The 27,553-nt window shown below is 41.3% G+C and overlaps 2 protein-coding genes across 4 annotated transcripts in view; one reads left to right on the forward strand and one right to left on the reverse strand.

Annotated features, from left to right (window-relative positions):
• Positions 1–2,651, forward strand: part of jarid2b (jumonji and AT-rich interaction domain containing 2b) — a 100,064-nt gene extending 97,413 nt beyond the window's left edge. For all 3 annotated transcript variants that reach the window (XM_076106517.1, XM_076106519.1, XM_076106518.1), the window contains one exon: positions 160–2,651. In XM_076106517.1, coding sequence (XP_075962632.1) covers positions 160–390 — 231 coding nt within the window. In that variant the 3' untranslated portion in view covers positions 391–2,651. The remainder of the gene's footprint in view (positions 1–159) is intronic.
• A 4,292-nt stretch (positions 2,652–6,943) lies between these two features.
• On the reverse strand, positions 6,944–18,435 carry dtnbp1b (dystrobrevin binding protein 1b). Its single transcript, XM_076106520.1, has 4 exons — positions 18,071–18,435; positions 14,084–14,251; positions 10,341–10,484; positions 6,944–9,869 (listed from the first exon to the last, which is right to left on the reverse strand). Exons 1-4 carry the CDS (start codon positions 18,117–18,119, stop codon positions 9,541–9,543), a joined length of 690 nt encoding a protein of 229 aa, XP_075962635.1. The 5' UTR covers positions 18,120–18,435; the 3' UTR covers positions 6,944–9,540.
• Between the last annotated feature and the right edge of the window lie 9,118 nt (positions 18,436–27,553).

Here is a 27,553-nt window from a genome sequence, read left to right on the forward strand (position 1 = left end):
ACACTGCTTCAGGAAGTAGCTGATTTAACATTGTTCATGATGTAATTCCTACTCTGTATGACTGGGTTATAGAGGAGCAAATTATGTAAAGAAAAGGTCATTTATAAACAAGAAAAATGTAATGTGTATTTTTTTTTTTTTTCTGTGCCTTCTAATTAGGAGCAAATCAACAGTTTGGTGAACCAGGTGTGTGGCCGAGCCATGTTGAAGAACGGAGGAGGTGGCGGTGGAGTTGTTGTCACTGCAGTAGCGGGGGACCCTTGCCATGGCCTAAGCCCTGCCAAAGCATCGCCAGCCAAGCGAGGACCCCGAAAGCGCGCCACCGTGGAGGTGTCCCTGGCACGCCTGTCCTCCAGCCACATACCCAAGGCTGCTGCTGCTGTGTCCTGAGGAGGACGCCACGACATTGCCATCCGGGGTGTGCTCTCTGCCCATGTCGGGCCCGACCCTCCCAAAACTCCCCTGTTTTGTTTTACATTAAGCAGGATCACTATCAATCCCTCCTCTACCACTCAATATTTAAGATTGATTGTTTTTTAGCTTTGAAAATCCTCTCACCTGACCTAAGTCCTCCCTCCAAAAGATATTCACCTCCTCCCTTAGTATGACAGGCTTGTTTATAAAAAAAAAAAAAAAAAAAAGAAACGGGGAAAAAAAGAAAAGCAAGATGTCTTTTTTTGCACTAGTGTGAAAGAAGAATTTGTTTTTTTTTTCTGGCTGATTATAGAATCCCACCGTCCCTCTTTAAGTCGTCTTTTACAACATTACAAGCATTAAGCGTAACATTCACAAGAAAGCTTGATGGGCCCTGTTGAGCCTTTTACCTCCATCCTCCTCTAACTGCAGAGGGTTACACTTGTTACCCTCTTCTTGCATCACTCTTTCCTGCCCTCATCTCGCCCCCTGAGACTGAACCCCATTCCTTCTCATCATGCGTCACTCGACTGTGAACGTGGGACAAATGAAAAGGCGGCCTTTTTGTTTTCCTCTCCAGTTTTGTGAAATGAAAATGACATCAAGTAGTTACCCAAAGTTTCTCTCTGTCCTTGGTTTGAGGAAGAGGAGTCTTTTTTTAATTATTTAATTATTTCTTGGGCGGGGGGGGGGGGGGGGGTTGGTGACGCGAGGTAAAAACTTGAAAGATTACGATGTTGGTTTTATTGTTGGTTGGTTTCAAGTTCTATTTTAAATTTTAGCTTTGTTTTTTTTTGCAAGAAGTCTTCTGTGTATTTTCTGTTCTTTGTCATTGTGGATGTTTTCTGTTTGTCGGTGGATGTGAGAGGGGGCAGAGCTACAGCTGCTTGACCTGTGAAAGGTCTCACCTCACTTCCTGGTAGTACGGAGGGATCCCTCCTTCGCTAGCAAGTGAAAACTGTGCCTGATCCGTAGCGAGGAGATCCATTTTATTGGTGCTGTTGGTTATAATTACTGTATAACAACACAAAAATTTAAAATCTGGGGGGTCAGCACATGCTATCTACTAACAGCTAGCTCACGCTCCCCCAACCCCACAGGGCAGAGAGGCTTTCAGGCTTTTCTGGTTCTAGATGTGCAATCGTGTTAACATTCCATTCTTCCAGTCCTCTTGTTTCATCTGTAACAGTAAACATTAATTATTATATTATATTATTATTATTTTGTGTTTTTTACTTTTGTTGGTCTGACGTGTTATCTCAAGTAGAGCCACTAGTCAAAGAGTGTAAAATGTGAAATATCAAATCCAAGTTGTTGTTTTTTTGTATTTTTTAAATTGTCCTTTTGTTTTTGGGCTTTTGCATTTTTTTTGTTGTCCTTTTCCAGATATATTATGAGTGATTTTAGAGAGAGGAAAAAGTCCAACATAAACAAAACATTAACTTTTTTTGTACATAATCCTGTAAATCTCTTTAAATACCTGAGCCTTGTTCTGGGGTTCAGGAATAAAGAAAGGAAGGAGGGAATAGAGAAAACGTCCCAGAGGAGAGTGGTTGATGAAGAAAAAGCCTTACATTTCCCTTTCTTCATCCGTGTGAGTTTGACGCTTACAGGGTTGCTCTGGCTAAACGTGTATAAAAATTTTAAGTGCTGCTTATATCACTAAGAAAGAAGATATTGAGTAGCCAACGACTGCCCCCCCCCCCCCCCCACCTAGTTTTGTTTGTTTAGCTTTACTTTTTTAAAGAAAAGGGAAAAAGATATGTTGGGTTTTTACATTTTCATTACTGAAAATTCAACAGAAATGTAGTAGCTACTCATGTTGCACTGAGCTTGCCAGTGGTGACTGTCAAGGAAAAAATCCTATAATCCAGTTTGTTGGTTGTCGTCCCTCGCAGAAGACTGAACTGTTTTAGGACTATTTAATAAAATACCAAGTCGGGTGTTTTCAACATAAAAAGTGGTTTGTCAAGTTTTTATGGCCTTACAATATATTTTATTCTGACGGGATTTTTTTTGTTTTGTTTTTCAGTTCTGTTTTTGTTTGTTTTCTTCCATTTTCTACAGTATAAACTACTTGCTCACAGTGGGGTCTCTGGTGACTTAATTTATTAGTGCCGCATCTCGGCCTTTCCCTCCACTCGGAAAGAGAGTCTCATGTTGGTTATATTGACAGTTTTTTACTTTTGCAGTTTGTACTTAAGGTTTAATAAAAACTTACCGACAATTCACTGTCATTTCTTTCCAACCTGCTTGTCTCTTTGTGTGCAAATGGTTTTAACAGCATCGCAATTTAGATTTCAAGTTCTGATCTGATGGGAGTTAACATTAAAAGGCCATTGCACCGAAATTACAAACTATTTTCCCACATACAGTAACTCCAGCAGTATTTAGCCTCGAGACTGAAATGAAAATTGACAGAAAATTAATCGACCGCTATTTGGACTATTCAAAACAAGTCATTTGACTCTAGGAACTTTGGTTTAGACTAATGAACTAATAAATTATGAAAATCATCAGTTGTTTAGCCACACAGATAATCCACAGACCATTGTTCCAATTTTAACGGTTAACAGTGAGGCCTGTGGATTGTCTAGAGCAGTGGTTTTTAAAGTGGCGTTCCCAGGCCAGACGAGATATGTAATCTCCCCAGCGTGTTCTGGGTCCTCTTACCTGTTGGACGTGCCCGGAAAACCTCTAAAGGAAGGTCGTCCAGAAGACATCCTGATCAGATGCACCAACCACCTCAGCTGGCCCCTTTTGACGCGAAGGAGCAACGGCTTTACTCTGAGCTCCCTCCTGATGTCTGAGCTCCTCACCCCATCTCTTAGGCTGAGCCAAGCCACCCAACAAAGGAAGCTTGTATCCGCAAACTCATTTCGGTCACTACCCAAAGCTCATGACCACAGGTGAAGGTCGGTACAAAGATGGACTGGTGAATCAAAAGCTTTGCCTTCCAGGTCAGCTCCCTCTTCACCACAACGGTGCGGTACAACGCCCGCAGCACTGCTGACGCCGCACCCAACCACCTGTCCATCCCTCGCTCCATTTTACCCTCACTACTGAACAAGACCCCGAGATACTTGAACTTCCTTGTTTGGGGCAGTGACTCATTCCCAACCCAGATGGTGCAATCCACCGTTTTCCAGCAGAGAACCATGGCCTCAGACTTGGAGGTACTGACTCTCATCCCAACCGCTTCACACTCGGCTGCACACTGGCCCAGTGTGTGCTGAAGGTCACGTTCTAAAGGAACCAACAGAACCACATCATCTGAAAAAAGCAAGGATGCAATTCTGAGGTCCCACAAACCGGACAAAATTAATTTGAATTTTTTGAATGAATTTTTTCGACATACTATACTATGACTTTAATCATTTTTTTCGACAACCTATATTATGTTTTTATGACATTTTTCAACATTCTATACTATGACTTTTTTCAACATACTATAGTATGACTTTTGATCAGCTGATCAGCTGTCAGTCAGCTTTAACAGCTGGAAAAAAATGTAAAGGAGTTTGTGTCCCCACACACATGTGAACTGTACTTATATTAATAAAGACACAGTAATCATCACTGTCAGAGTAAAGATGTTTTTATCTTTGTAGCCTGTTGCCTGTTTGACCAACTGTATTGAGTATTTATACTGTATTCTGTGTCCTGCATTTAAGTGCAGGACCGATTTCTAATTGCGGAATGCATTTGTCTTATTTATTAATTATCTGCGTCTGTATGTTTTGAAATTAAAACACGAGCTGAAAGGAAGGAAGCATGTAAAAAAAAAAAAGTCATCGTACAGCATGTCGAAAAAAGTCATAGTATAGCATGTCGAATAAAGTCACAGTATAGAATGTCGAATAAAGTCATAGTATAGCATGTCGATAAAAAGGAAATAAAGTCATAGTATAGCATGTCGAATAAAGTCATAGTATAGCATGTCGAAAAAAGTCATAGTATAGCATGTCGAAAAAAGTCATAGTATAGCATGTCGAATAAAGTCATAGTATAGCATGTCGAATAAAGTCATAGTATAGCATGTCGAATAAAGTCATAGTATAGCATGTCGAAAAAAGTCATAGTATAGCATGTCGAAAAAAGTCATAGTATAGCATGTCGAATAAAGTCATAGTATAGCATGTCGAATAAAGTCATAGTATAGCATGTCGAAAAAAGTCATAGTATAGCATGTCGAAAAAAGTCATAGTATAGCATGTCGAATAAAGTCATAGTATAGCATGTCGATAAAAAGGAAATAAAGTCATAGTATAGCATGTCAAATAGTCATAGTATAGCATGTCGAATAAAGTCATAGTATAGCATGTCGAATAAAGTCATAGTATAGCATGTCGAAAAAAGTCAGTATAGCATGTCGAATAAAGTCATAGTATAGAATATCGAAAAAAGTCATAGTATAGCATGTTGATAAAAAGGAAATAAAGTCATAGTATAGCATGTCGAAAAAAGTCATAGTATAGCATGTTGAATAAAGTCATAGTATAGCATGTCGAAGAAAGTCAAAAACAGTCATAGTATAGCATGTCGAAAAAAGTCAAAAACAGTCGTAGTATAGCATGTCGAAAAAAGTCATAGTATAGCATGTCGAAAAAAGTCATAGTATAGCATGTCGAATAAAGTCATAGTATAGCATGTCGAATAAAGTCATAGTATAGCATGTTGAAAAAAGTCATAGTATAGCATGTCGAATAAAGTCATAGTATAGCATGTCGAAAAAAGTCATAGTATAGCATGTCGAAAAAAGTCATAGTATAGCATGTCGAATAAAGTCATAGTATAGCATGTTGAAAAAAGTCATAGTATAGCATGTCGAATAAAGTCATAGTATAGCATGTCGAAAAAAGTCAAAAAAGGTCATAGTATAGCATGTCGAAAAAAGTCATAGTATAGCATGTCGAAAAAAGTCATAGTATAGCATGTCGAATAAAGTCATAGTATAGCATGTCGAATAAAGTCATAGTATAGCATGTTGAAAAAAGTCATAGTATAGCATGTCGAATAAAGTCATAGTATAGCATGTCGAAAAAAGTCATAGTATAGCATGTCGAAAAAAGTCATAGTATAGCATGTCGAATAAAGTCATAGTATAGCATGTTGAAAAAAGTCATAGTATAGCATGTCGAATAAAGTCAAAAACGGTCATAGTATAGCATGTCGAAAAAAGTCATAGTATAGCATGTCGAATAAAGTCATAGTATAGCATGTCGAAAAAAGTCAAAAAAGGTCATAGTATAGCATGTCGAAAAAAGTCATAGTATAGCATGTCGAATAAAGTCAAAAACAGTCATAGTATAGTATGTCGAAAAAAGTCATAGTATAGCATGTCGAATAAAGTCATAGTATAGAATGTCGAATAAAGTCATAGTATAGAATGTCGAATAAAGTCAAAAACAGTCATAGTATAGTATGTCGAATAAAGTCATAGTATAGTATGTCGAATAAAGTCATAGTATAGAATGTCGAATAAAGTCAAAAACAGTCATAGTATAGTATGTCGAATAAAGTCATAGTATAGCATGTCGATAAAAAGTAAAAAAAGTCAGTCGAAAAAAGTATAGCATATACTATGACTTTTTTTCTTATATTTCAAAATGCTTTATTACACTTTTTTTCTCTTTTTTGACATGATATAGTGATGATCTTGCCATATGAACCTTTGTTACTTTTGACTTTTTCACATTTTTGATATGCTATACTATGACTGTTTTAAATTTTTTTCGACATGCTACATCACACTTTTTTTCGACATGCTATACTATGACTTTTATTCAACATGCTATATTATGACTTTACTTCACATTTTTCGACATGCTATACTATGACTGTTTTTCTTTTTTTTTTTACTATTACTTTTTCACTTTTTTCGACATGCTATACTATGACTTTTCGACATACTGTATTTTGCTTTTTCAATACTTTTTTCAACATTCTATACTATACTATGAAATGATTTTTAACACCTTTTATTCATACTTTAGCTTCATAATACACTATGATTTTTTCTACATACCATACTATGACTTTTTTGACACACTATATTCTGATTAAAATATTTTTTACTTATTATACTTTGACTTCTTTATGGCTTTTTTTGATAAACTATATTAGAACTTTTTATGACCTTTTTCAACATAATATACTGGTTGGCATTAACTGGGGAAAAAAAGACAGCGTTGGGTTACTCCATCTCCCCCATCCTTTTCACAGCAGCATTGGAGATCATCTTAAATGATGGAAGACAGATTGTCCGGGTCGTCAGATCCCAGTCAGGTCGGCAAGTCCCGGTGGACATACATGGATGACGTTATCACCCACCTCATAGACAGTCATAATATAATATAACCTTAATTATCCATTTCCTCACCATGTCAGCTTTCCCTTAAGAGCTGAGGCAGGACTACACATCCAGAGTTAAAGCACAGGGACTATTAACATGCTCAAACTCTAAATCCTGCTAATATTTCATTCTTTATTGTTTTCCTGAAACGCTTCGATGGAAATTAAACAATGCTTGGGGGAGAAACATTTATTAAAGTCAGAAACTGTTGGCAGGGGAAAAGAAAGGAAGGAGTAATGCTATCACATCACACAAATGTAAACATTTCTGTACAAAAAGAATGTGGATACAGTTCAACCTTGTGGGTGTTGTCGAGTGCATATAGCACACAGTCCGAACAGGGATTCGGTCCTCGTTGAAAAGGAGAAGTTCCAATATTATAGGTCAAAGTAATGGCAATGAGTAACTCTCCTGTGTGTGTGTGTGTGTGTGTGTGTGTGTGTGTTAAATCATTGATATCTTGGTACCTGAACTCCATCTGTGGTCTGTCAGCTATACAGTACTATGTGGTGTAAAACCCACTGCCAGGTGACTGCCATCTATTACTCCATGTTTGGCTTTTTTTGGTGGCTTGTATTTAAAATATTGCAATATGTAGCTCGTAAACCAGTTAAGGAATTGCAACAAGCTTTGGGGGTTCAGCATATCCATAAAGTTGTGAAAAATGCATCCATGTGCCCCCTGCAGAGCATTTGTTCACTATCGTAAAAGGACAATTCACCGATGTTCAAGCTTATCTATAGCTGAGATAGATATGCATTGTGAAAAACGCTTGCAGTTGTTACTGATGTTCTCTGTGTCTCTGGGAGCACAGCTCTGTTGTTCTTCTGTATCCCAGTTACGTGACAGTGATGTACTTTGTATACGGAAGAACTACAGAGTGCTAGTCTGGTAGTTGTGGGGCGCAATGCCGCTCAAAAACCTCCTTGTTTTCGTTGCTTGTGTTACATTTCGAACAGCAAAAATGGCATTCCAAAATATGAGTGCAGAGGATCTTATGGATGTCGATTTTACAGTGTTTTGTCTGACTCCGTAATTCAGCCGAAATCAGCCAGAGAGAGGCCCACTTGAGGCTGCAGCGGCAGAGCGGAGTATATGGTCCTTGGGGACCCTTCAGGATTTGAGCTGCCGAGAGCAAACAAAGGTGCTACCTTTGCTCAAATGGCCCTACGATATCAACATCAATGGAATAATTCTGCTGTAATTACTGTCGGCGTGGGATTGGATGCTGTCACCGACCCAGAGAGAGCGAGCCTCGCGTGTGCTTCACTATGCATGAAAGTTTTTATCCTCACTCAGACAAAGGAGTGCTGAAGGCCTTCTTCAGGATCCAGAAGATAAACTGGAACAGACAACCAAAACCAACGGAGATTTCTCTCATTGTGTTTTGTTAATTTAATGGTCTCCAATCCAATCCATCCACTCCGTTAGGCAGGGTGGTACACCCTGGACAGGTCGCCAGACTATCGCAGGGCTGACACATTGAGACAGACAACCATTCACGCACACGTTAACACCTACGGCGCAGCCATCAATGAACCTAAATTGCATGTCTTTTGGAATGTGGGAGGAAGCTGGAGAACCCGGTGAACGCGACGAGAACCCACGCTGACACGGGGAGAACATGTAAACTCCACACAGCGTCCAGCCCGGGATCGAACACGGGCCCCTGATGCTGCCAGTGTTTTGGTTTAATGAGTGACCGTGTTAACTGGTGTCTCTCAGCCGAATGCGTCTGTGGTTGGTTACAGGTGTCCTGGTAAAAACCTTCAGTCATTTTTAAATACATACTCCTACGTGTTTTTTATCTACGCCAACCATCTACATAAGTTACTATGAGAAACACCTGTTGCACAGAAACAGTTGTGTTTTGATGTTGGATTAAATGCTTACAGCTTGCTAACTCATCTGGATGGCTGCGGGCAAAAAAACAGGTGCAAGCATATTTTTTATGTCGGCTGTAAAAAGGTCTGTATAACACGCGCAGGGGAATTTATTTCTACCACATTTTCCATCAGCACTTATTAAACATTCACGGAAAAGGTGGTGGATTGAAGGTTTTATCAGTCCAGGTTTTGAGCCGTTTGTAATTTTTTAATTGCCATTTGTCGATGCATTAAAAATGATATGACAAAACCTGGGCAGATAAAACTTTCTGCATGGCTAGATACCACTAGGGGCAATGGAGAGATTATTCTTTCATAAAATGCCACAACCACCATAACCTGATGGAGCTTTTTAAAAGCCTTTCCCGTTTGGATCAAAACACCATCGTGTATTTATATTCTGCAAAACAGTCCAGAGTCTCTAACACATGAATGAATGTTAAGAGCTGCAGTTTTAGCGAATATGTAAGTGTGAGCATGAAGCATGTAAACAGCAAGAGGGACACATGGATGATTTTGGTGTGTATGTCTCTTACTTCCTACGTATCAGTCACAGGTCTCTCCTGGTCTCAACATGCACAAACATAGAAGCAGAATATTAGAGCATTCTCTAAATAGTTTCAAACTATTTATGTGAATGTTAAGCCATCCAATGCTTGTATGCTAAAGGTAACTCAAACCTATTTTATAGGATTCAATTAGAATTAAACTCACATCAGTGGTCTTTTAAGGCAAGGTCATGTGGCAGTTAGTGCAACATCGGTGTGTTTTCTTTCACATCTTTTTCTTCAGTATGACAATTTGAGAAGGAAGCCAATATTGTTATATATCTCCGTTTGATTTTGCGGCTCTGTGCGTTTGTGTTTAAATCCAGTCCGTGTGTCCTCAAACCGTCGGCCTGCTCGCCTCACTGTCTTTGTTGGTCTGGTTCACCCCATCCACCAACGCTGTGTCAAGGTGCACCTCCTCTTCATCAAGGGTCACCACCGCGGGGGCCTTTCTCCTCCTTCTTCCTCCGCCTGATCCTCCAACACCTCCACCTCCTCCTTGCTCCGTCTCCTCTTCCTCCTCCTCGTCCTCCTCCTCCTCGTCCCCGGCCTCCGTGTCTTGGCTGGCAGAGTCGGTGCAGGTGGATGAAAGGGAAGAAAGCTTGTGGCGTAGCTCAGCCTGGGTGGGGACCTGGAGACTGATCTCTGTGGTGAAGGACTCAACATCTGGACCAGGGAAAAAGAGAAGTCCCTTAGATCAGTGATTCTCAAAGTGGGGTCCCCTGGGGTCCGGACTCTTTCAGGGGGTCCGTGAATAGTTTTCAGAATCATTTAAGAGGCTGAAACACAGCTAAATTTGGGCTGCCGGTGAAAGTGTAGCAGACGTCAAACTATAGCCCATGCAGGTATAGCCTAGTCATCAATTAGACAGCTATTGAACGACAACAGATACATCTGTACACCAAAATAGTAGCTGTAGTGTAAACCTTTACTCAATTTTACTTTTGAAATGCTATAGCTACCAATTGGGCTACGGAGGGTATTTTCCAATATAGCGATTTTTGCCATTAAAAGACGTCTAACGGTCGACTGTACATAGACGTGATGTCTCGGCTAAATCACAGAGAAAAAAGATTGAGAATCTCTGACTAAGATGACTTAGAAACATACTTTGTGTGTGTGTTTGTGGCCACCAACCTGCGACAGGCGAGGTAGCACTGTTGTCCTCTCCCCCGGAGTGCAGGAACACATCCAGGGCTTCGTGGTCAGACATGTCCATCAGATCCATCTGCTCCAGCATGTCCACGTTCACCTCCATGGACGACATGCTTCCTATTGGCTCTGGACACAACATGAGACAGCAAGATATTAGCCCCGCACAAGATCAAGGAGGGCAGCAGCAGCAAGGGGCTGAGTCCAGGAAGACAGGGTTTTTCAAAAGTTGCAATGCAGAAGCAAATGGGCACATTCAGGCTGGATGGTATTTGAAATGAGTAAGCTTGTGTACAGAACACATTTTGTCCAGCGATCACCACAAATAATGGATTGCCAGGTGTCACTACATGTAGGAAGCTGTATATGAAGGCGACGAGCAACATTATTTCAGGATAGGTTCACATCTTCCCAAATAATTAATGTTTTTATATGCCCATATGTAAATAATCACGTAAGTAATCATCATGGTACCCACGCATGTATATTTCAAGGCTGGGTAAAACTAAATTATAACTAAATTCACATTCAATGGGATGAAAGATCGACCTGGCCACACGATACAATGAACCCAGCACCAAATCGGAAACAATACAATACGTAAAACAGATCAAAGCCATACAGACCAAACTTAAATGAATTTATATTTAGCATAATGGTAATTATACACTCTCCACATACTTGTTATGACATGCAATGAGGCAATACATCTTTACCAAAACAATATTTGACTTATTTCATGTTCTGTCTTATTTTGATATCTTTGTTGATGTTCTATATGAATGGCAAACTAGCTTGTGGTTTATTCAGCAGTATACAACAAAATCATTGGAAACTCCTCCTGCAGCTAATACGACTACAGTCCTGGATTCACCACCTTGCAGGGGTACAAACCCCCCCGTTCACCATCATGATGTGCTGCATGCATCACAAACGGCCAGTCAGTGCACTGTGGGGATGAAAGGGGGGGGGGGGGGCAGAGTTGCGAGCACAAGAGGAAGAAGGGCGATGATTGGTCGGCGCGCAGCAGTGAGAGAAGATGCCATTGGCTACCGTACCTCAAGGAAATGAGGAGAGCAGAGGAGGGCGGCACAGGGAGGGAGAGCAGAATAAAGAGCGAGGAAAGAGAGAAAGAAGGGGAATGTTATTTCCCATGGAGACTGCCCCAAAAGTCTCTCCGTCCTTCAAATAGCAACAAAAGATCTCACACACACACACACACACACACACACACACACACACACACACACACACACACACACACACACACACACACACACACACACACACACACACACACACACACACACACACACACACACACACACACAGAGTTAGTGTCATATTTTCAGACCACTCAACTTTGGCAATTCATTTGATTGTCCACAAATGTACGCAACACACACTAGCACACTGGCAGGAGGCTGTTGTCCATCAGGACCAAGACCTCACGCCACATGAACAGTTTCTTCCTGTCTTCAGTCGGGCTCATCAACAGAGCCCGGGACCCCCACTGACTCTGTCATCTCCAGGACAATCTCCTACCGGTCTCTCCCCTGCACATCCCCTCTAGGTTTCTTATTTAAATACACTCGACACTTTTGCATTACACTAACATCTCACTTGTTTATAGTCCTGTTATCTGTTCGTTTGTGCACTTAATTTTATATTTCACTTAATTTTATATTTTACTTAATTTTATATTTTACTGTAAATTTCAATATGTTTCTACTTTTTGCACTGTGTTAATTGTTTAATCATGACGGGTCGTGCATAACATTAAACATTAATGTTATGCACGACCCGTCATGTCAAATTCCTTGCATGTGCAACATACCTTGATAATAAATGGTTCTGGTTCTGATTCTGATTGAAACTGATTCTAATGTACATAAAGTAACACACAAACCCAGATGGCTTTAAAGCATACACACACACAAATGGATGTTGTGTTTTATTTAAACTTACACACACAAACACACACACACACACTCACACACACACACATACACACATACACACAAAATCCCTCCTGCACACATATTACTGGATTGGTGTATAAAATGGAAAGAAATGTTCTCCTTCTCTCTCTTTCTCTGTGGAGACAGCAGTGGTGTTTTCTGTGACACATCTTAAAAGGAACAAGGGTCTAATGCTCGCTAATAACTAGCATTTACATATCTCGCTTGTCAGCTACAGAATTACCACCACATAGCAGCTATTCAGCCTCATAAAACAACATAGTACGGGGGATGTTGATTCAGTTTTCGGCCCTAAATGGAGCCGTCTTTCCAGCACACGAATAAACGAATGCACACTGCACACACACACAAACAACACTACGGCTATGTTGTGAAAGTTTTGGTCCAGAAAGCACTGCTTTGAGAACATCATTTCCATGTGACTGCCTCCACCGTGTTCTTCTTTTAGCCTCACTGTGACCTTGCCTAAAAGGCTCCCCTGTTGGGAAGGACTGTGTTTGCCTCCAGTGAGATTGCGTAGAGTATTTATATGTGTGTGCATGAATGTGTGCGTGTGTGTGTGTGTGTATAAGACCCTTGAGACTGGCTTTTGATAGCTCAGTGGCTCGTGACATCCGCAGCCCTTTCTCTCCTCTTCTTGACTATCTCCTTTCAGTTCATTCTTTTTATCTCTCTCCCCGCTTCCTCAATGTCCCCAGCTGTATCTTTGCTCTTCAGTGGCACCGCCCTGCTGTAGCTGCGCAAGATAATGAGTCGCAGTGTTTTGTGTGTTATTGAGTTTCGAACCATAGCCTTTTTTTTCAGATGTATTTCAACAGAATTATAATGAAAGTCCCCTCTGAAACTAATTATAAGTATTCATATAGCAAATATGACTGGTTGATTTGAATTGGTCTGTCACGGATTTTTGTTGAGCATCCCACGTGCTCGCCTTTGTACTCGGAATTACATCATTTGAAGTGTCAAGCCTAAATGTAAACATCTCCCCTGTCTTTTTACAGTGAACGAATGTAGGCGACACAAGACTCTGACTATGAGCTAGTGAGCTGTGGATATTATGAAAAAACACCATTGATCTGAAAAAGAAACAGTTTTGAGTGACAGTGAAAACGTGAGTCTCTCTGCTCCTCTCCTTAAGTCTCTTTCCTTTCATTTCATCTTTCCTCCTTCCTCACTGCTCCACAATACTCTCGAATAAGCCACTTCCAGAGGATTAAGGGAGCAGGATAGGTGAGTAAAAGAAGAGGAAACTCTGGGCTGGTAGAGTCCAATACATCTTTCAGTGCAGGGTGCATATCTCACGAAGTCCCTCATTGAAGCACATCATTTGGGTATTTTAGCACTAGTTTTCGTCAGTAATACACGGGGTAAACTGCAGAAGGGTTCCATTACAAACCCAGTGGAAGACTACATTGATATGGCGCTATGGCATTATTCAGAGAAATGGCTCTACTTGTGACAGGCACTCGGATTGTGGAGTCTTGCTGCAGAAAGCCGTTACGGCTCAATCTCCTGATTTGCAGTTGAAGTGTAAAGGATTCAGCTGATGGTATCAGAACTGTGGAATTAAGTCATTTGAACGCTGGATAGCAGAATTAGTAACAGACACCACAACCCAAACGTTAACTCCTCAACATTTTCTTTTTTTCCTTTGCAGGCCTCAGACCAAAAGAAATGCTTAATTTCACGCTGTTCAAATAGAATCAAAGAGCAGGACTGTGGTATCCGAAGAACCTCTGACCTCACCTCTCCTCTCAGCGATCTGCAGGTAGCCAGTGGACAAGTACTGCTCCATGTCTTGCTGGAAGGCCTCCTCAAAGAACTTCTGCCTTTCTTTCAGCTTGACCTGGGGGGCTGGGGCCCCTCCCTGTTCTGCCCCAGGGACTCTCTGTGCGTGCTCCGCGTCGAGCTCCACTAGGGAAAAAGAGAGATGAAAGTTTTTTAAAGTATGCGGATAGGGTTAGTTGCTCCAAAAACATAGAAAGCACCCGAAGGGCTTAAACGGCCAACAAAAATGGCAATTCTTACAAACATATCCTCAAGATTCATGTCTAAAATATAACAAATACCTCATATAAACCTGAATAACCACGAACATATAGTCAATTTTAATTGGCTCAAGGTCTGCTCTCCTATAAATCTCATGAAAATCAATTCATGAAGGAAGACTGTATAAATACAGGAATCTCTCGTACCCTTTCACCTGAAATGAGTGAGTGCTACGGCAGATAGAAAGCAGCCAAATTCAATCTTTACTAAAGCAGAATGTAGAGCTCAGTGCTCCACAGCATTCACGCATTCTGCAATTCACCCTCAGTGACTCAATACTTTGCCTCCTGTCGGTTGCACGGTCGGGGCCACGCTCACTGAAGTATCACACGGGCAAACCTCTCTGCTGCACACACTTCAGTAAAAGCAAGAATCATTTCCTGCCGTCTGTATCCTCAGTCATGCTGTGGCATTTAAGGTTCAGGATGAATATGTATCACTGCTGCTTAGGAAAACAATGACTGCTAAGTTTGCTGTATTCCCTCTTGGATTTAAAGATTACAATTCATTCAGTTACCGCTTAGTCACTGACTTTGACATACATTAGAAGTTAGGCTGTTGGATTTTTTTGCATTGTTAAATGGCCTAATATTTTCTCCTAAAACATGCTATTATTTTGACAGCATATACAAATAGTCTTAAATGTGCCGAGCTTTGAATGTCCCGTCTTCTTACTTCTCAGTTTGTAAACCCTCGATTCTTTGCCTCAGCTCCTCTCCTTGTGTCTTAGTCCCTCCCACCTTAGATGTGATCAGAGGAGGCAAGGAAAGAATACAAGGAGCTGAGGCAGAATGAGACACGACAAAATGAGACATCCGTGCTTCAGGGCAGTATTTTAAAGTGACTCAATTGAATACGACGTGCGGCACAGCTGCATCATCCGTCTTTTGTCACGCCTGTTTGATACATCACAGGTGGCGAAAAGACTTCCGCAGCTGTGCATCCTCACTCATAGCTCCTCCACCTCCTTGCTCCTCGCTCCTCTCTCCTCTCTCCTCGAGATGTATTTTAGGAATTGAGAAATTCTTCAAGATGAATTTCTGGGTCAGAGGCAGGAGGACGGAGGAGGATGAAAACGAGGAGGCACAAAGTAGAGAAATTAGAAGAGCCCAAGGTATTTACTGGATTCTGATTGGTCCACGCAGGACTCTGTGATTGGCCTGAACAGTGCACTTGGCCCTGTCCTGGCAGATAAAGATGTCTGTGTGGACAGGACGGAAGTGGGAGGGGCATATTCAAGAGACGGGGTGATAGAAACCACGACCCTGCAGATAGAGAAACATTCTCTGTTTGTGTGTGTGTGTGTGTGTGTGTGTGTGGGGGGGGGGCACGGCTGCAGCCTGGAGGCTCAGAAAGGCTGTCTCTTTAGTTCACTTGTCTCCCTCTGATAGATGGCAGCATTATATAAGATGACTCGCTGACACTAACAACTGTGGCAAGAGCCGGGCCACTACATATAAAATGTCTGATGTGTCCCATCTCTTTGATCCTGGGTTAATATAGACAACAAACATCCAATTTAGGGAATGGTGAGTTTAAAAAGATGCCTAGCCAAATTGAATATACTTCTGTTCATTCTGTCCTCAATCAGGAATGCTGCATGTACGTTTTTTAACTTCTCTTTAACTTCACTGTGATTGTATCCTACGCTGGCAAGAATTTGGTCGTTATAGTTAAAGTATATTTGATGACTAAAATCGTAAGTAATCTATCTTAGGTAGACTTGTACTCGTTTGTACTCGTACGCAAATGCAACAACTAGCTCTTCTTCCTCATGTTAACACTGAACCTATTCTCTCCTGCATGAGTCTGGCATGAAAGCATGCAGACAGCTACCCACAGTACAAACAAACAAAAAACAGAGTGACATGTGCCACATGCACAGAGGTCGATGGCTGGTCGTCTGATGCGTTTTGAACATTGCCTCCTTATGACTATTTGCATTTACATCACAGGTCATGTTGAGCTTTCCCGTGTTACACAGCTCTGTACCAGTCACTACCGTTCCTCTGTGTACACCGCCCCCCAAATCAATACACTGCTTCAGGAGTGTTAAGTGTACTGCAGGATCAGAGTCTGTGTGATCACCCTCACACAGAACAGGAATAAAACAGGCTGAGCTCTAAAAGGGCTCACAGCAGATTGTCACACACACACACACACACACACACACACACACACACACACACACACACACACACACACACATATACAAACAAGGGAACAATAAGGTCCCACCAGAGCTCCCTCATCATGAACACCACATTGACAGCCCTTGGAGACTTGTAAAAGAAACCCTCTCTCTCTCTCTCTCTCTCTCTCTCTCTCTCTCTCTATGTTATTCCTCAATCAGTGTCCAATTTATCTCCTTTATCTGACTACATGTCTTCTTTCTCCATCAGTCCCTCATCCTTCCCTCCAGACTGTGTCCTACCCGCTCTGTTGGCTGGTGTGTGTGTGTCTTGTAGAGACTGCTCTATTAGATTAGGGGCCTCAGGGAAGCTTTGTTCAGATTGTCGAGCATTGTGTGGGGTTAGTAAGAGGATAGTGAGGGAGCGAGGGAGAAAAGGGTCAGTGCGTTTAGTTATAATTAGGGTTTTCGGACAGACGGCAGTAATGATGGAGCTAGATCCTGTCTTCTTATCCCCGCCGCTAATCAAATTCTCAATCCATTATTAGCCTGAGCTGCTGTCTATTTAGTCGGACCATCTATATACCTACTGAGTGTGTGTGCCCATCTGTCTGTCTCAATGTCTAAACCTGTCCTTTTGTCCATCAAAGCAGTTTTGAGAGTTGCTGAGAAGGTCACATGCTTCCCTTACTATTCAAATTAAAATAAAAAATCAGTATCACAAATGCAACAATATTATGAAATCAAAGAGCTTCTTAACTTAATCAAGATATTAAGAACATGTGATGGTTTATGTCATTTTATACGTTTAATGAGGATCTTTATTTTTACATCTTTCCAACCTTCTTTAGAACATAAAACCACCTGTCATACATGTCTCTTCTTATGCTACTAGTCTCTCCTTCATCATTATCATCTACCAGACAACCATATCCTGCTACGCATGTTACTGTAGCTACGGGGGCTATTTTTAGCTCTCGCTCATATTTAGCCCGCAGGATTAAGTTTGTGCTGATGACTTTAGTGTATAGGAGCACAAGCCATTAAACCCAACACATTCTGTCCTTGCAGGCTGAGCTGCACATACAGTTAGACAGACATCCCTGAATCAAGTATAGAATCGTAGAAGCACTACACCAACACAAACGCTCAAGCGAGCCTCACAAAACCGTCTATTCCACACTTATGGGACATAATTCAAATGTAGAGTGGTGAATGAGGGCTCACACAGACATACACCTCTGGTGATGATTCATAGGAGCTAAGGCAATTGCATTACGTTAGTCACAGCAGAGGATGTCGAAATGACATAATTCCATTCAATTACAAAGACTCGTGTGGAATAGCTGCTACAGTCTAAAAACCGAAACACCTCTTCGGAAATTAGCACAGAGAGGATTTTTTTTCTTCAAGAGAAAAAGAAAAAAATCCATGTGTGAATGACATTCACAAAGTCTCAATGAATTTCCTGTATCAGTTCCTGTAAACAAAACATTTTTTAACAGAAAATCTTTTACAAGAAAGACATGAAATAAAAAATCCTGATGTACTACCTGAGTTTGTACTCGCTGTGTTTCTTGGTGCGTCTGTTTCCGCAATCATGATACAGGCAAACAAAACAAGCGATACATGTCCGCCTCACAGGTCTGTTTTTTTCACGCAGCAGCTCATCATACGACCGCCGCACACACCATGTTCTCACAAAGCTGCCCTCCCTCTCACCTCGACACCGCGTGACCCAAAGCCCAGGAGAAAAAAAAAAAAAAGAAAAAAAGAACATAAATATGATCTTGCTCTGCTCGTTCAGATGGCTATTTGTGCAGATGGATCGATATGAAATAAGTAATTACACTTATATCTGTTCTGTGCGGTAGAAAAACGGCTGGTATGTGCTGTACAAATGCAGGAAGCAAAAGCCACAGGAAATAGGCTGGTATGTCAGGATGTATACGCGTGTTAACGTGAATGTGTGTGTGTGTGTGTGTGTGTTCGCTTTCTTACGTGGACGTGTGGGTGAGCATGCACCTGTGTGTGCAGCTTTTGATATATTCATATACAGACATAATGAACAAGCGGAAAAATCCATTTACCTGCTGATCATAAACATGCAGTGTGTATTTTATTTGCTTTATGTTAACAAGTTAGTGTCTGAAGCAGAACTGGGAATTTTCTTTGATAACGTGTGTCCGTATACAGAAACGCAGAGACCAAAACTCACTAGCTTTGCCTTTTATTTGCAGCTATTGTATTGTGAGAGAAGAAGCTAAGAAGCCCAGCTGAAAAGTGGAGAGGAAACACACCATTAAGGGCAATTCAAATCTTTAGGATTCAACTCAAGCTTTAGATTTGACTAAATAGTCATTTTCTCACAGCTTGGCTCACAAAGCAAAAAATGCAAATCTTACGTGTTCATCATACGAGCTTGGTCACCACTTCTCTTCTGTACAGGAAATGCTAATTTGGGCTCACTTGCAAACAGGAACTAATCTTATTTCACCGAGGACACTTTTTCAACAGGATTTCTGAAGCGCTAATCTTAATTAGAGCTCTTTCAGAATTTTGTTGAGTAAAATGTCTTCGGTATAAAGGATTTTGAGCTAGAACACTGACAGGCTCCATTTTAAGTGACCGTAAATAACAAGCAACACTAACAGCCGCCTTTTCAAATGGAAATATATCTCTTAGGGAGTCATTAACAGCCAATTCAAGTCACCGCTGAGCCGGTCCACAGTCATTCACACTTTGTAGTGTACTTCACATATCAGGTGCTGAGGGAGCTGTGCCAATGGAGAGAAGGTTATGTTTGAAGCCTTGGTGGACAAACAAAGGGATGGATGGACGGACGGATGAAAGTGTCAGTTTGTCTTTCATGCCAGCCACAGGCCCGGCACTAGAGCCATGCTTCTGTGTGCCTGTGTGTGCAGACAGTATTAGACATGTAATGGTCCTCTGAGGTTGTTTGTGTATGTGGGCTAGAAAGACACAGAGACAAAAAAGAGGGATGGGCGGTGAGACGCAGGATGTGTACGGGGGTAAATGTTTTCATGCACGTGTCGTTCTTTAAGAAATTGATGACAAAGGGGAAAGGGACACGGCCACAGGGCGTGACCTTGAAGTCACATTTTAAACACTTAACGTGCGAACAATCCATCCACAATCTCGTCATAGCCGTTTCATACACTTTACATCACACAGACCAAACAGGATCAAACGTTCAATATCTGATATAAAATCCCCCTTGTTCTACCCGTCACTTTAAATGAGCTGTCTGGTCTCAGATGGATTTGTTTCCGTTTGCTTATAAAGGCCTAATGTTTCATTCTGAGACAGCAGCGCGCAGCCTGAAGACCAAGAGGCAGGCCTGACAGTGGAGACAGCCACTGCTTCTTAAGCCCTGCTCACTCAGCCGTGGTATTTTTAGATTCTGTCCGCCTCTCGCTATATCTTATTTATATAGGTTTCCGCCAAAGGCAGCCCCGGTGCTGTATATAACACACACACACACACACACACACACACACACACACACACACACACACACACACACACACACACACACACACACACACACACACACACACACACACACACACACACACACACACACACACACACACACACACACTTCAAAAGTACTTGCATGTAAAGTGACAAAATGTGCATGATACAGACACTGGGTTTTTTTTTCTTCAGAGGGACTGGATGAACTTTCTGTGTGTGCAAATTGAACATATTTAAGCATGCACAGGTGACAAGGGGAATTTACACACAATAAGAGAGAAGGAGTGAGTCATTATTGTGGTTAAAGTGTGACTTGACAGTGTAATCTGTAGCATAAACCATCCAGGCATTGTTCTGTTTTCTTGAGGACTAGTTTGTAATGACTGGCAGATGTAAGGAAATGTGCATGAAGCTACTCAAACACATACACACCCTGCTGGCCTTGCAATGCCTTCACACTCATCATCAAATCGATCATCCTCACGCTCTGTGGCTCACTAACACACACACACACACACACACACACACACCAGATACAGCACACATTCACAGCTCAAACTGCCCCCACATACACCCAGCAGTTTTTACTGTCCTTGTTTCACGGTCTATCGCTTCTTTCCTGCCGATAGCACCTGTCTGCTGTCACTCTGTCTGTTGAACGGCAGTGGCAGCTTCATGAGGTTTCTGTCCCGTCTTTGCGAGCTGCAAAACATCAGCTGCTGAGTTCAGGCACTCGCACAATCACTCACAGACGCCTGTGAAGCTGGTAGAGAGTTTTTGGGCATTTGGTGCTGTTTATTTAAAAAAGAAATAACATTGTGTCACCTGGATGAATATTTAGCTCAAGGAAGACAAAATCATTAAGTATGTATTAGCTGTCTTGCACATCGCTAGCACATATTAAATCTAATGTTCAAGCCTCCGACAGCCTTCCGGCAGTTAAGTGTTATTGTTATACTTTGCAGTATCGGTTGGTTTTCTTAATAAGAACTCTTGCCTCGGGGATCCAAGATTGAAACTGCAACTACAATTCTTTCTCTCTTTGTTGGATATGGTGACATTTTCAAATGCAAAACCTATACAGTGACATTCTGCAATATTGAACAAAAACGTCCCACACTAGCTGCAGGCTTTACTTTGTTGGGATTTACGGGGAAACAAGAAACCTACACAAACTCTCTCGTAAAAATTCACGTTCAGACTGAAAGCATCTGTGAATTAAATGAGCCATTTCTGGTAACTGAAGGTGCCAGGGAGACCAGGGTAAGAATATGGCTGCTGCCATCGTATTATCATTTAGGGAAAACTGGTAGAATATTATTGAGAATACAGCATGTGTGGCTGTTGTGACACAACACCATTTACTCTTACGATGCAACTCTTACTGCTGCGTTTTCAACAGTTTGTCGTATCTTAAATGCTGCGGTCTCAGAGTGGTCTACAAACAGACGGCTATTGATTTCCTTGTGGTTTATATTTATCCATTATCCCAACATTGTCATCAGAAAAAGAATGTTTAATTATTTAGATTTTTTGTATATGTATATATACACACACTGAGGTGTTGTATGCAAACTAGTCGGCTGTGAGTGTTAAATAAATTCCCCAGAATAGCTTACTACGACAGTTATCTCCTCCCCTCTACTAGAATACAAGTCTCCAGGACAGACATTACAAACATTAGTTTCAAACACTTTCCGCCTACTAATGTGGCACTGTAGTGGCGCACTTATGCAATTGCTACTTTATTCGCCAAGCATTCACAGCTGGCAAGCATGCCAGAAACTAGTTTTTGCTGGTTTGTAATCAAATGAGTGTTTGCAGTGATGCGGCAGTCAATGATGGGTATCTCAATGAAGGGGCCTTGTTGAGAGGAAATGAATACAATAAAACATACTGAGAATGCTGCAGTGACATGTAGAATCTAGACCCACCGTTACTGCTGCTGATCTAAATGACAGATCATAACATATTACCGAGTCATGCATCTGACTGGAATCATGAGTTATGCTAGAAAGGGTGCGTGGCCGTGTTTAGTTACACTTCCAACACTAACGCTCTTGGTGCCTGAAGCTGTGTTTTGAAGATAAAGGTGTGGGCGACAGTCAGGAGCCTGTTAAATATTTGCTCGGTCCACATGATTCATGAATGCATACATCAAAGTTTCGCTCTCTTTCTCCGTTAGTAACCGACATCTAGTTTGAGTAGGAGTGAAAACGCACATTAAAACTACACATGTAACCAGGCAACCGTAACGCTTAGTGGAAGGGCTTCTCTCTGCTGAGTCATTCACAGTCTGAACACCACCAGAGGACAGAACATCTATCATCACAAATTATGACGTATTATATGTTAAAAGACACCATACAGCTTCAGAGACCCCGTACAAAATGTAATAGCCCATTACACGACCCTGAATGACGTGATTTATTCTTTGTGATTGAACACAATACACTAATGAGTCACAACAACGAGCTGCCACCGTCATTCACCTGGAGTACTGTCCGTCAATTAGTCACAGAAAAACAAGAGGGCAGAAATAAATAAATAGTTTAGACAGACTGAAATGTGTGCAGAAACACACACACACACACACACACACACACACACACACACACACACACACACACACACACACACACACACACACACACACACACACACACACACACACACACACACACACACACACACACACACACACACACACACACACACACACTAAAAGATAGATGGGATGGGTCACGACAAGGCCTAGCAGCAAATCAGAGGTGTCAGCTAGCAGCACAATCATCCACAGTAGAAGGCTGTACGGTATATTAGGACTGTACCATTTAGATGTGAGAGGGGTGAAGGAAAATGTCTTTCGGAATGTGTTTTTTTACGTGTTATTGTACAACTTAAAACTTTGTGGGATTCTATTATGTTCTCTGATTGAGCACTTATATTATGAACCAGTGGTGAATAACTTGAATCATTCCCCAAAATGTAAAGATCTTATCAGACTCATTTATTAGCCCAGCAATAAAACATTTGTGGTTGTCTATATTGTCCTGGTCTCTCCTCAGCTCTAATGCTGCTGATGCTTGAATACCAGGGAGATTCTGGCAATGTTACAGTGAATGCACTGTGGGGAATTTAAATGCAGCCTCAGTCTGTATCATCTAAAGAGCTTAGAGCGAAATTTGATAAAACCTAGGCAGCCAACAGAGCATTTCGGCTTCTAAAGTAATCAAATCACCAGCAGTATCAACTGTTTGGGCCTTATTGGGTGGAAAATATCTTAGACGACCAAATATCTCACCTGACAGGTTATTTAAATCATTTTGTAAAAAACCAAATTCACTAGTGTAAATGTTGCAAGTGCTCTAACAAAGATGTACAGCAAACACTGTATGCTACCAACCGCACACACACCCATGGTTACATAATATGAGACATTCTGATGACTGCATCCCGGATTCCAAGGTGTATTCATTATTTTTGATCTGATTTCAAAAGTGAAGCAAGGGAAACTGTCTTATGATTTCAAATGATGTGAGCTATAAAACGGTCTTGATGCTGCAGAGGCACACAGCGAGCATCTCTTAGCTCTGGGATGAGGGGTGGCCATGTCTGCCTGCATGTTTTGTTCTGAAGTGAATGAGTTCAAAATCTAAATATCGGGTAGAAAGGCCTGAAACAGCAGCAACGGAGGAACATTTTTTTCGGAAATGTACTGGCAATGTGAATATAAAACATACATATATTTTTTTTTCTTCCCACTGCCAGCTGACATTTACCTCAAAACATTTCCACTGCTGCAAGGCAGCTGGCCTTTTTAAATCTGTATAATCAAGTGCACAGAACACATGTGAATGTTGCAGCATGCAGTCACACAACAGACAGGCCTGGAAAAAACACGCTCACACCAGCAGGGGCCAGATGGTGAGAAAGGTCGGTAGATAAAGGGCAGGGAACATAAGCAGACTGTATATTACTGTAGCTGGTTATATGAATGTACATTAACACCAAGCAGGGACATCCGGAGAGGAAATAAAAATTGATTAATAAAAAGCCACTTTAATCAGAGTGAAAACAACTTAAAGCAGAGGGAGCTTTAAGAGAATTCCCATCAGTGCATCAGAGGTAGTGGTGGAACCTTTTCATTTAGGAAGTAGTTCTAAAGTCTTCCTGAAAAATCCATGCAAACCAAAGCTCTTGGTGGTCAAATGAATGTCAACATTCAAGTGAAACTATTATTAGAATACACATTATATCTACATGTAAGTAATAGAAGACTGTTAAATGTGTGTGACATTTTTAATTATTGATTAGATGACAAAATGGTCTCAGTGGTGAAATTGAAGTTCATTTAAACCCTTCATCACGTAGCCTTGTGTTCTTAGGTGACATGGAAATTATTCAGCATAAAGCATAATGTCTAATATGTATCTGAGGCCTTGGAAATATACCTTGATAACCAGTGACAGAGACAGAGAGAGTAGGTTGTTTAATCTGACAGCTCCTGACAGCACATTGTCAAATAGATGGTCCGTCCGTCAAGGAGAGCGAGGAGGAAAGGAGAAAGTCTCCATGTTGTCAGAGGTCTCCCGGCTCTTCACAAGCCTGTCAAACTGCCCGTCTCACGCAATCTCAAAAACGTCTTCCCCGTTTCGACAACAAAATGTGCTGCCCACGTGAACCCTCTTCGTGTTTGCACTGATGCCGTTTACGCTGACCGCTTCTGGCAGCACATGGCAATATAAGGATGCTGAACATTACCACACACTTTTTACGATGAGAACCCACTGTAACTAATGTTTTAGGCACGGGTGATAAACGATGTTACCTAATAGGTGGAAATTGAATTCTTGGTCTAATCAAAATTTTGCAGTTCCCGTCCTGCTTCATTTGCCATTCAAATGCTGCTAAACCCATCCTTTCAAACGGGGATTAAATACGTCTTAAAGAATAATGAAAAACGTAATTTCCAATACTCTTCCCATGTGCTCGGAGATAAACATGGGAGGAAAAGAATCCTGCAAAATAAATCTGCGTTCAGCCAATGGGCTCTAAGCACCTGACAAACGAGGAATTGAACTGTGGCTGATGCCGTTTATTAACTTCATAAAGGCTTCACCCGTATGCACCTATAGTACATATACGTCAAGCTGTACAGATGGAAACCGATTTAAGAGCAGGAGACAATTTAAAATGCTTACATCACCAACACCTCTGTGAACTAGAGGCTGAATGAGGAGGAGAAGAAAAAGTGAGGATGACAGGCATTTTCTAAGAGGTTAATTGCTTGCCTTTAGGGAGCTTTACCCACACCGATAAGGGCGATGTCTTGTTTAATGATGGGTAACGCAGTAATGACTGCGTATTAGCCTCTAAATGAGGAAACCTGCCAACCTGATCCCCACAACAAGGTAAAATCTCTCCAAGGCTCGAGTGACTGACAAACACAACAGAAACAATCAGGAAACAAAGTGCACACATGCCCTCGGGTGTTTTTGAGCAATCTAACCTGAGCAGCAGGGATATTCTGGACGGGCAACAGCTCTCCACAATAAAGTATAACTGTGGCACTGCAGATTAAATGGTTCAAACACGTACAGCATTTGTAAGTGCACATGCTGTTTGCCGATAACGAGCTGCATGCGTGTGGATATTCCCATCAAATATGCATTTGTTTTTGAGACATGCACACACTACGTTTTGTACCGTGGATAAACATGCGTGAGATCTCTACAACACTCACACATGCAGGCCTTGATGCATTATGCAGGAATCTCCTCTTTCCTTCCTATACCGCAACAAATACAGTCTTCAGCAAAACCCACTAAGTCCTCAGTGAAGACGCCTCTCAAGAATCACTTATTCACTCTTTCCTGTATTTTTTTTATTTGGCTAAGCAGAGGAGAGTGAAGAGAGAGAGAGAGAGACAGAGACAGAGACAGAGACAGAGACAGAGAGAGAGAGAGAGAGATGGAGAAGACAGAGACGTGAGCTGACATGCATCTGAGGCTGTGAGGCAAAACTTAAACTTGAAACTCAGCTCTCTCACTTCAACACTGACTCGATAGACCAGAAAGGATCTGTATACAGTGTGCTGTATGTGATAAATAATAACTGAGCTCGGCGGTGCTGTCTATACAACAAATTATTAAAGATCAGGTTTGGGGGCCTTGCACAACAACTCATTAGTTTTAGGGCCTTACATTGGCAAGAACCTGGCGATACGATACCCATCACGATACAAGGGTTACAATTCAATTACAACATATTGCACATTTTTATTCATTTAATTTAAGGAAAACTGTCATGGAATAAACAATACGCCGCCATATGCATAAAATCTAAGTTTAAAAAGTAAATTTGTATGCAATCAGAACAGCGGGATCTGCATTCATCACAGTCCCTGGAACTACTTTGTGTGCAAACCGAACCTTTGCATGTAAACTATTAATTAAAAATCAGCAGTGTTTTTGAGAATCGATACAGTATCACAAAACAATATTGCGATACTAAAGCGTACCTATCATTTCTCAGACCTCTTGTTAGTTTAGCCTATTAGGTCAAAACAGCCACAAGTTTAATAAAAATCAAGCGAGAGACAGTGGAGAACAGCGGGGTTACAAAAGCATAGCATCGACAGTACAAAGCAGAGCATAAGTGCAGTGAAGCGTACGTTGTGGAGTGACAAAAAGCACACAAATGTAGAAAATCTCCTTGGAAAGAGCGAAACAAAGTCTCACGTGGAGCCACTTCATATTTGAATAACCTTGACAGTAAATCTCTCCTGTCTTTGAACAAATGTCTACGGCTAATAGAACTTGACAGGAAGTACTTAATTTAATAATCTTTGTGTTCATCTATGAAACATTACCAAAAATGAAGTCTCTTGTGCATAAATTATTCCATCGTCTTAACTAAGAACATGTGTTTTTATGCATGCTACAGGAACCACACCGCGCATAACAGACGCACACATTCCCTTTGATCAATCTTTCATCAGTACTCATGTTAGAGCGAGAGCCAGAATGAGTGTAGTATGTGCGGTACACAGGTCTTCTCATTTAGGGAAGCTGATGAATGATAGATTTGTTTACATGCAAGGTGTCCGGCTAAAGTGAAAGTCTCAAGCAGGTGTTCGGGCATATGTGCAACATGGTTGTTTTATGATTTAAAGTTAATTTAATCAGGTAGCTTGGTTGGCAACAAATGTGTTTTTTTTCCTGGAATCGCCTGGAATGAGTTAAAGGGCCTTTTCAGGACAAGTGGGAATATACGCTGCACTCTGCAGTTACAGTATGGTGCTTTCTGTTGTTTGTTTAGGGTTTGTATATGTGACGTTTCTCTATATAATAAACCTCCATATTTTAAGGCTTTTACAGGTGGATGGACAAGACAAGATCATAAAACTGAGGTTACATGTACGTTAAATCATTGTTACTGCTGATATAACATCTGTATCTTATGAAGTCATTTGTAGTTTGTTGTTTGGGATTTTGGCCCACCACCCACAAAGAGTCCTATTTCTGTGAAGT

This window comes from Anarhichas minor, unplaced genomic scaffold (genome assembly GCF_050575085.1).
Source record: "Anarhichas minor isolate MPS153535 unplaced genomic scaffold, ASM5057508v1 ptg000033l, whole genome shotgun sequence".
NCBI classification, from domain to species: domain Eukaryota; kingdom Metazoa; phylum Chordata; class Actinopteri; order Perciformes; family Anarhichadidae; genus Anarhichas; species Anarhichas minor.

Bases quoted from the DNA above. Each gene is read 5' to 3' on its own strand.
- dtnbp1b (XM_076106520.1), bottom strand. From the start codon at position 18,119: ATGATTGCGGAAACAGACGCACCAAGAAACACAGCGAGTACAAACTCA. The intron at 10,485-14,083 runs GTGAGGTCAGAG...TGTTGTGTCCAG, and splicing joins GCAGATCGCTGAGAGGAGAG to AGCCAATAGGAAGCATGTCG. The intron at 9,870-10,340 runs GTTGGTGGCCAC...TCCCTGGTCCAG, and splicing joins TGCTACCTCGCCTGTCGCAG to ATGTTGAGTCCTTCACCACA.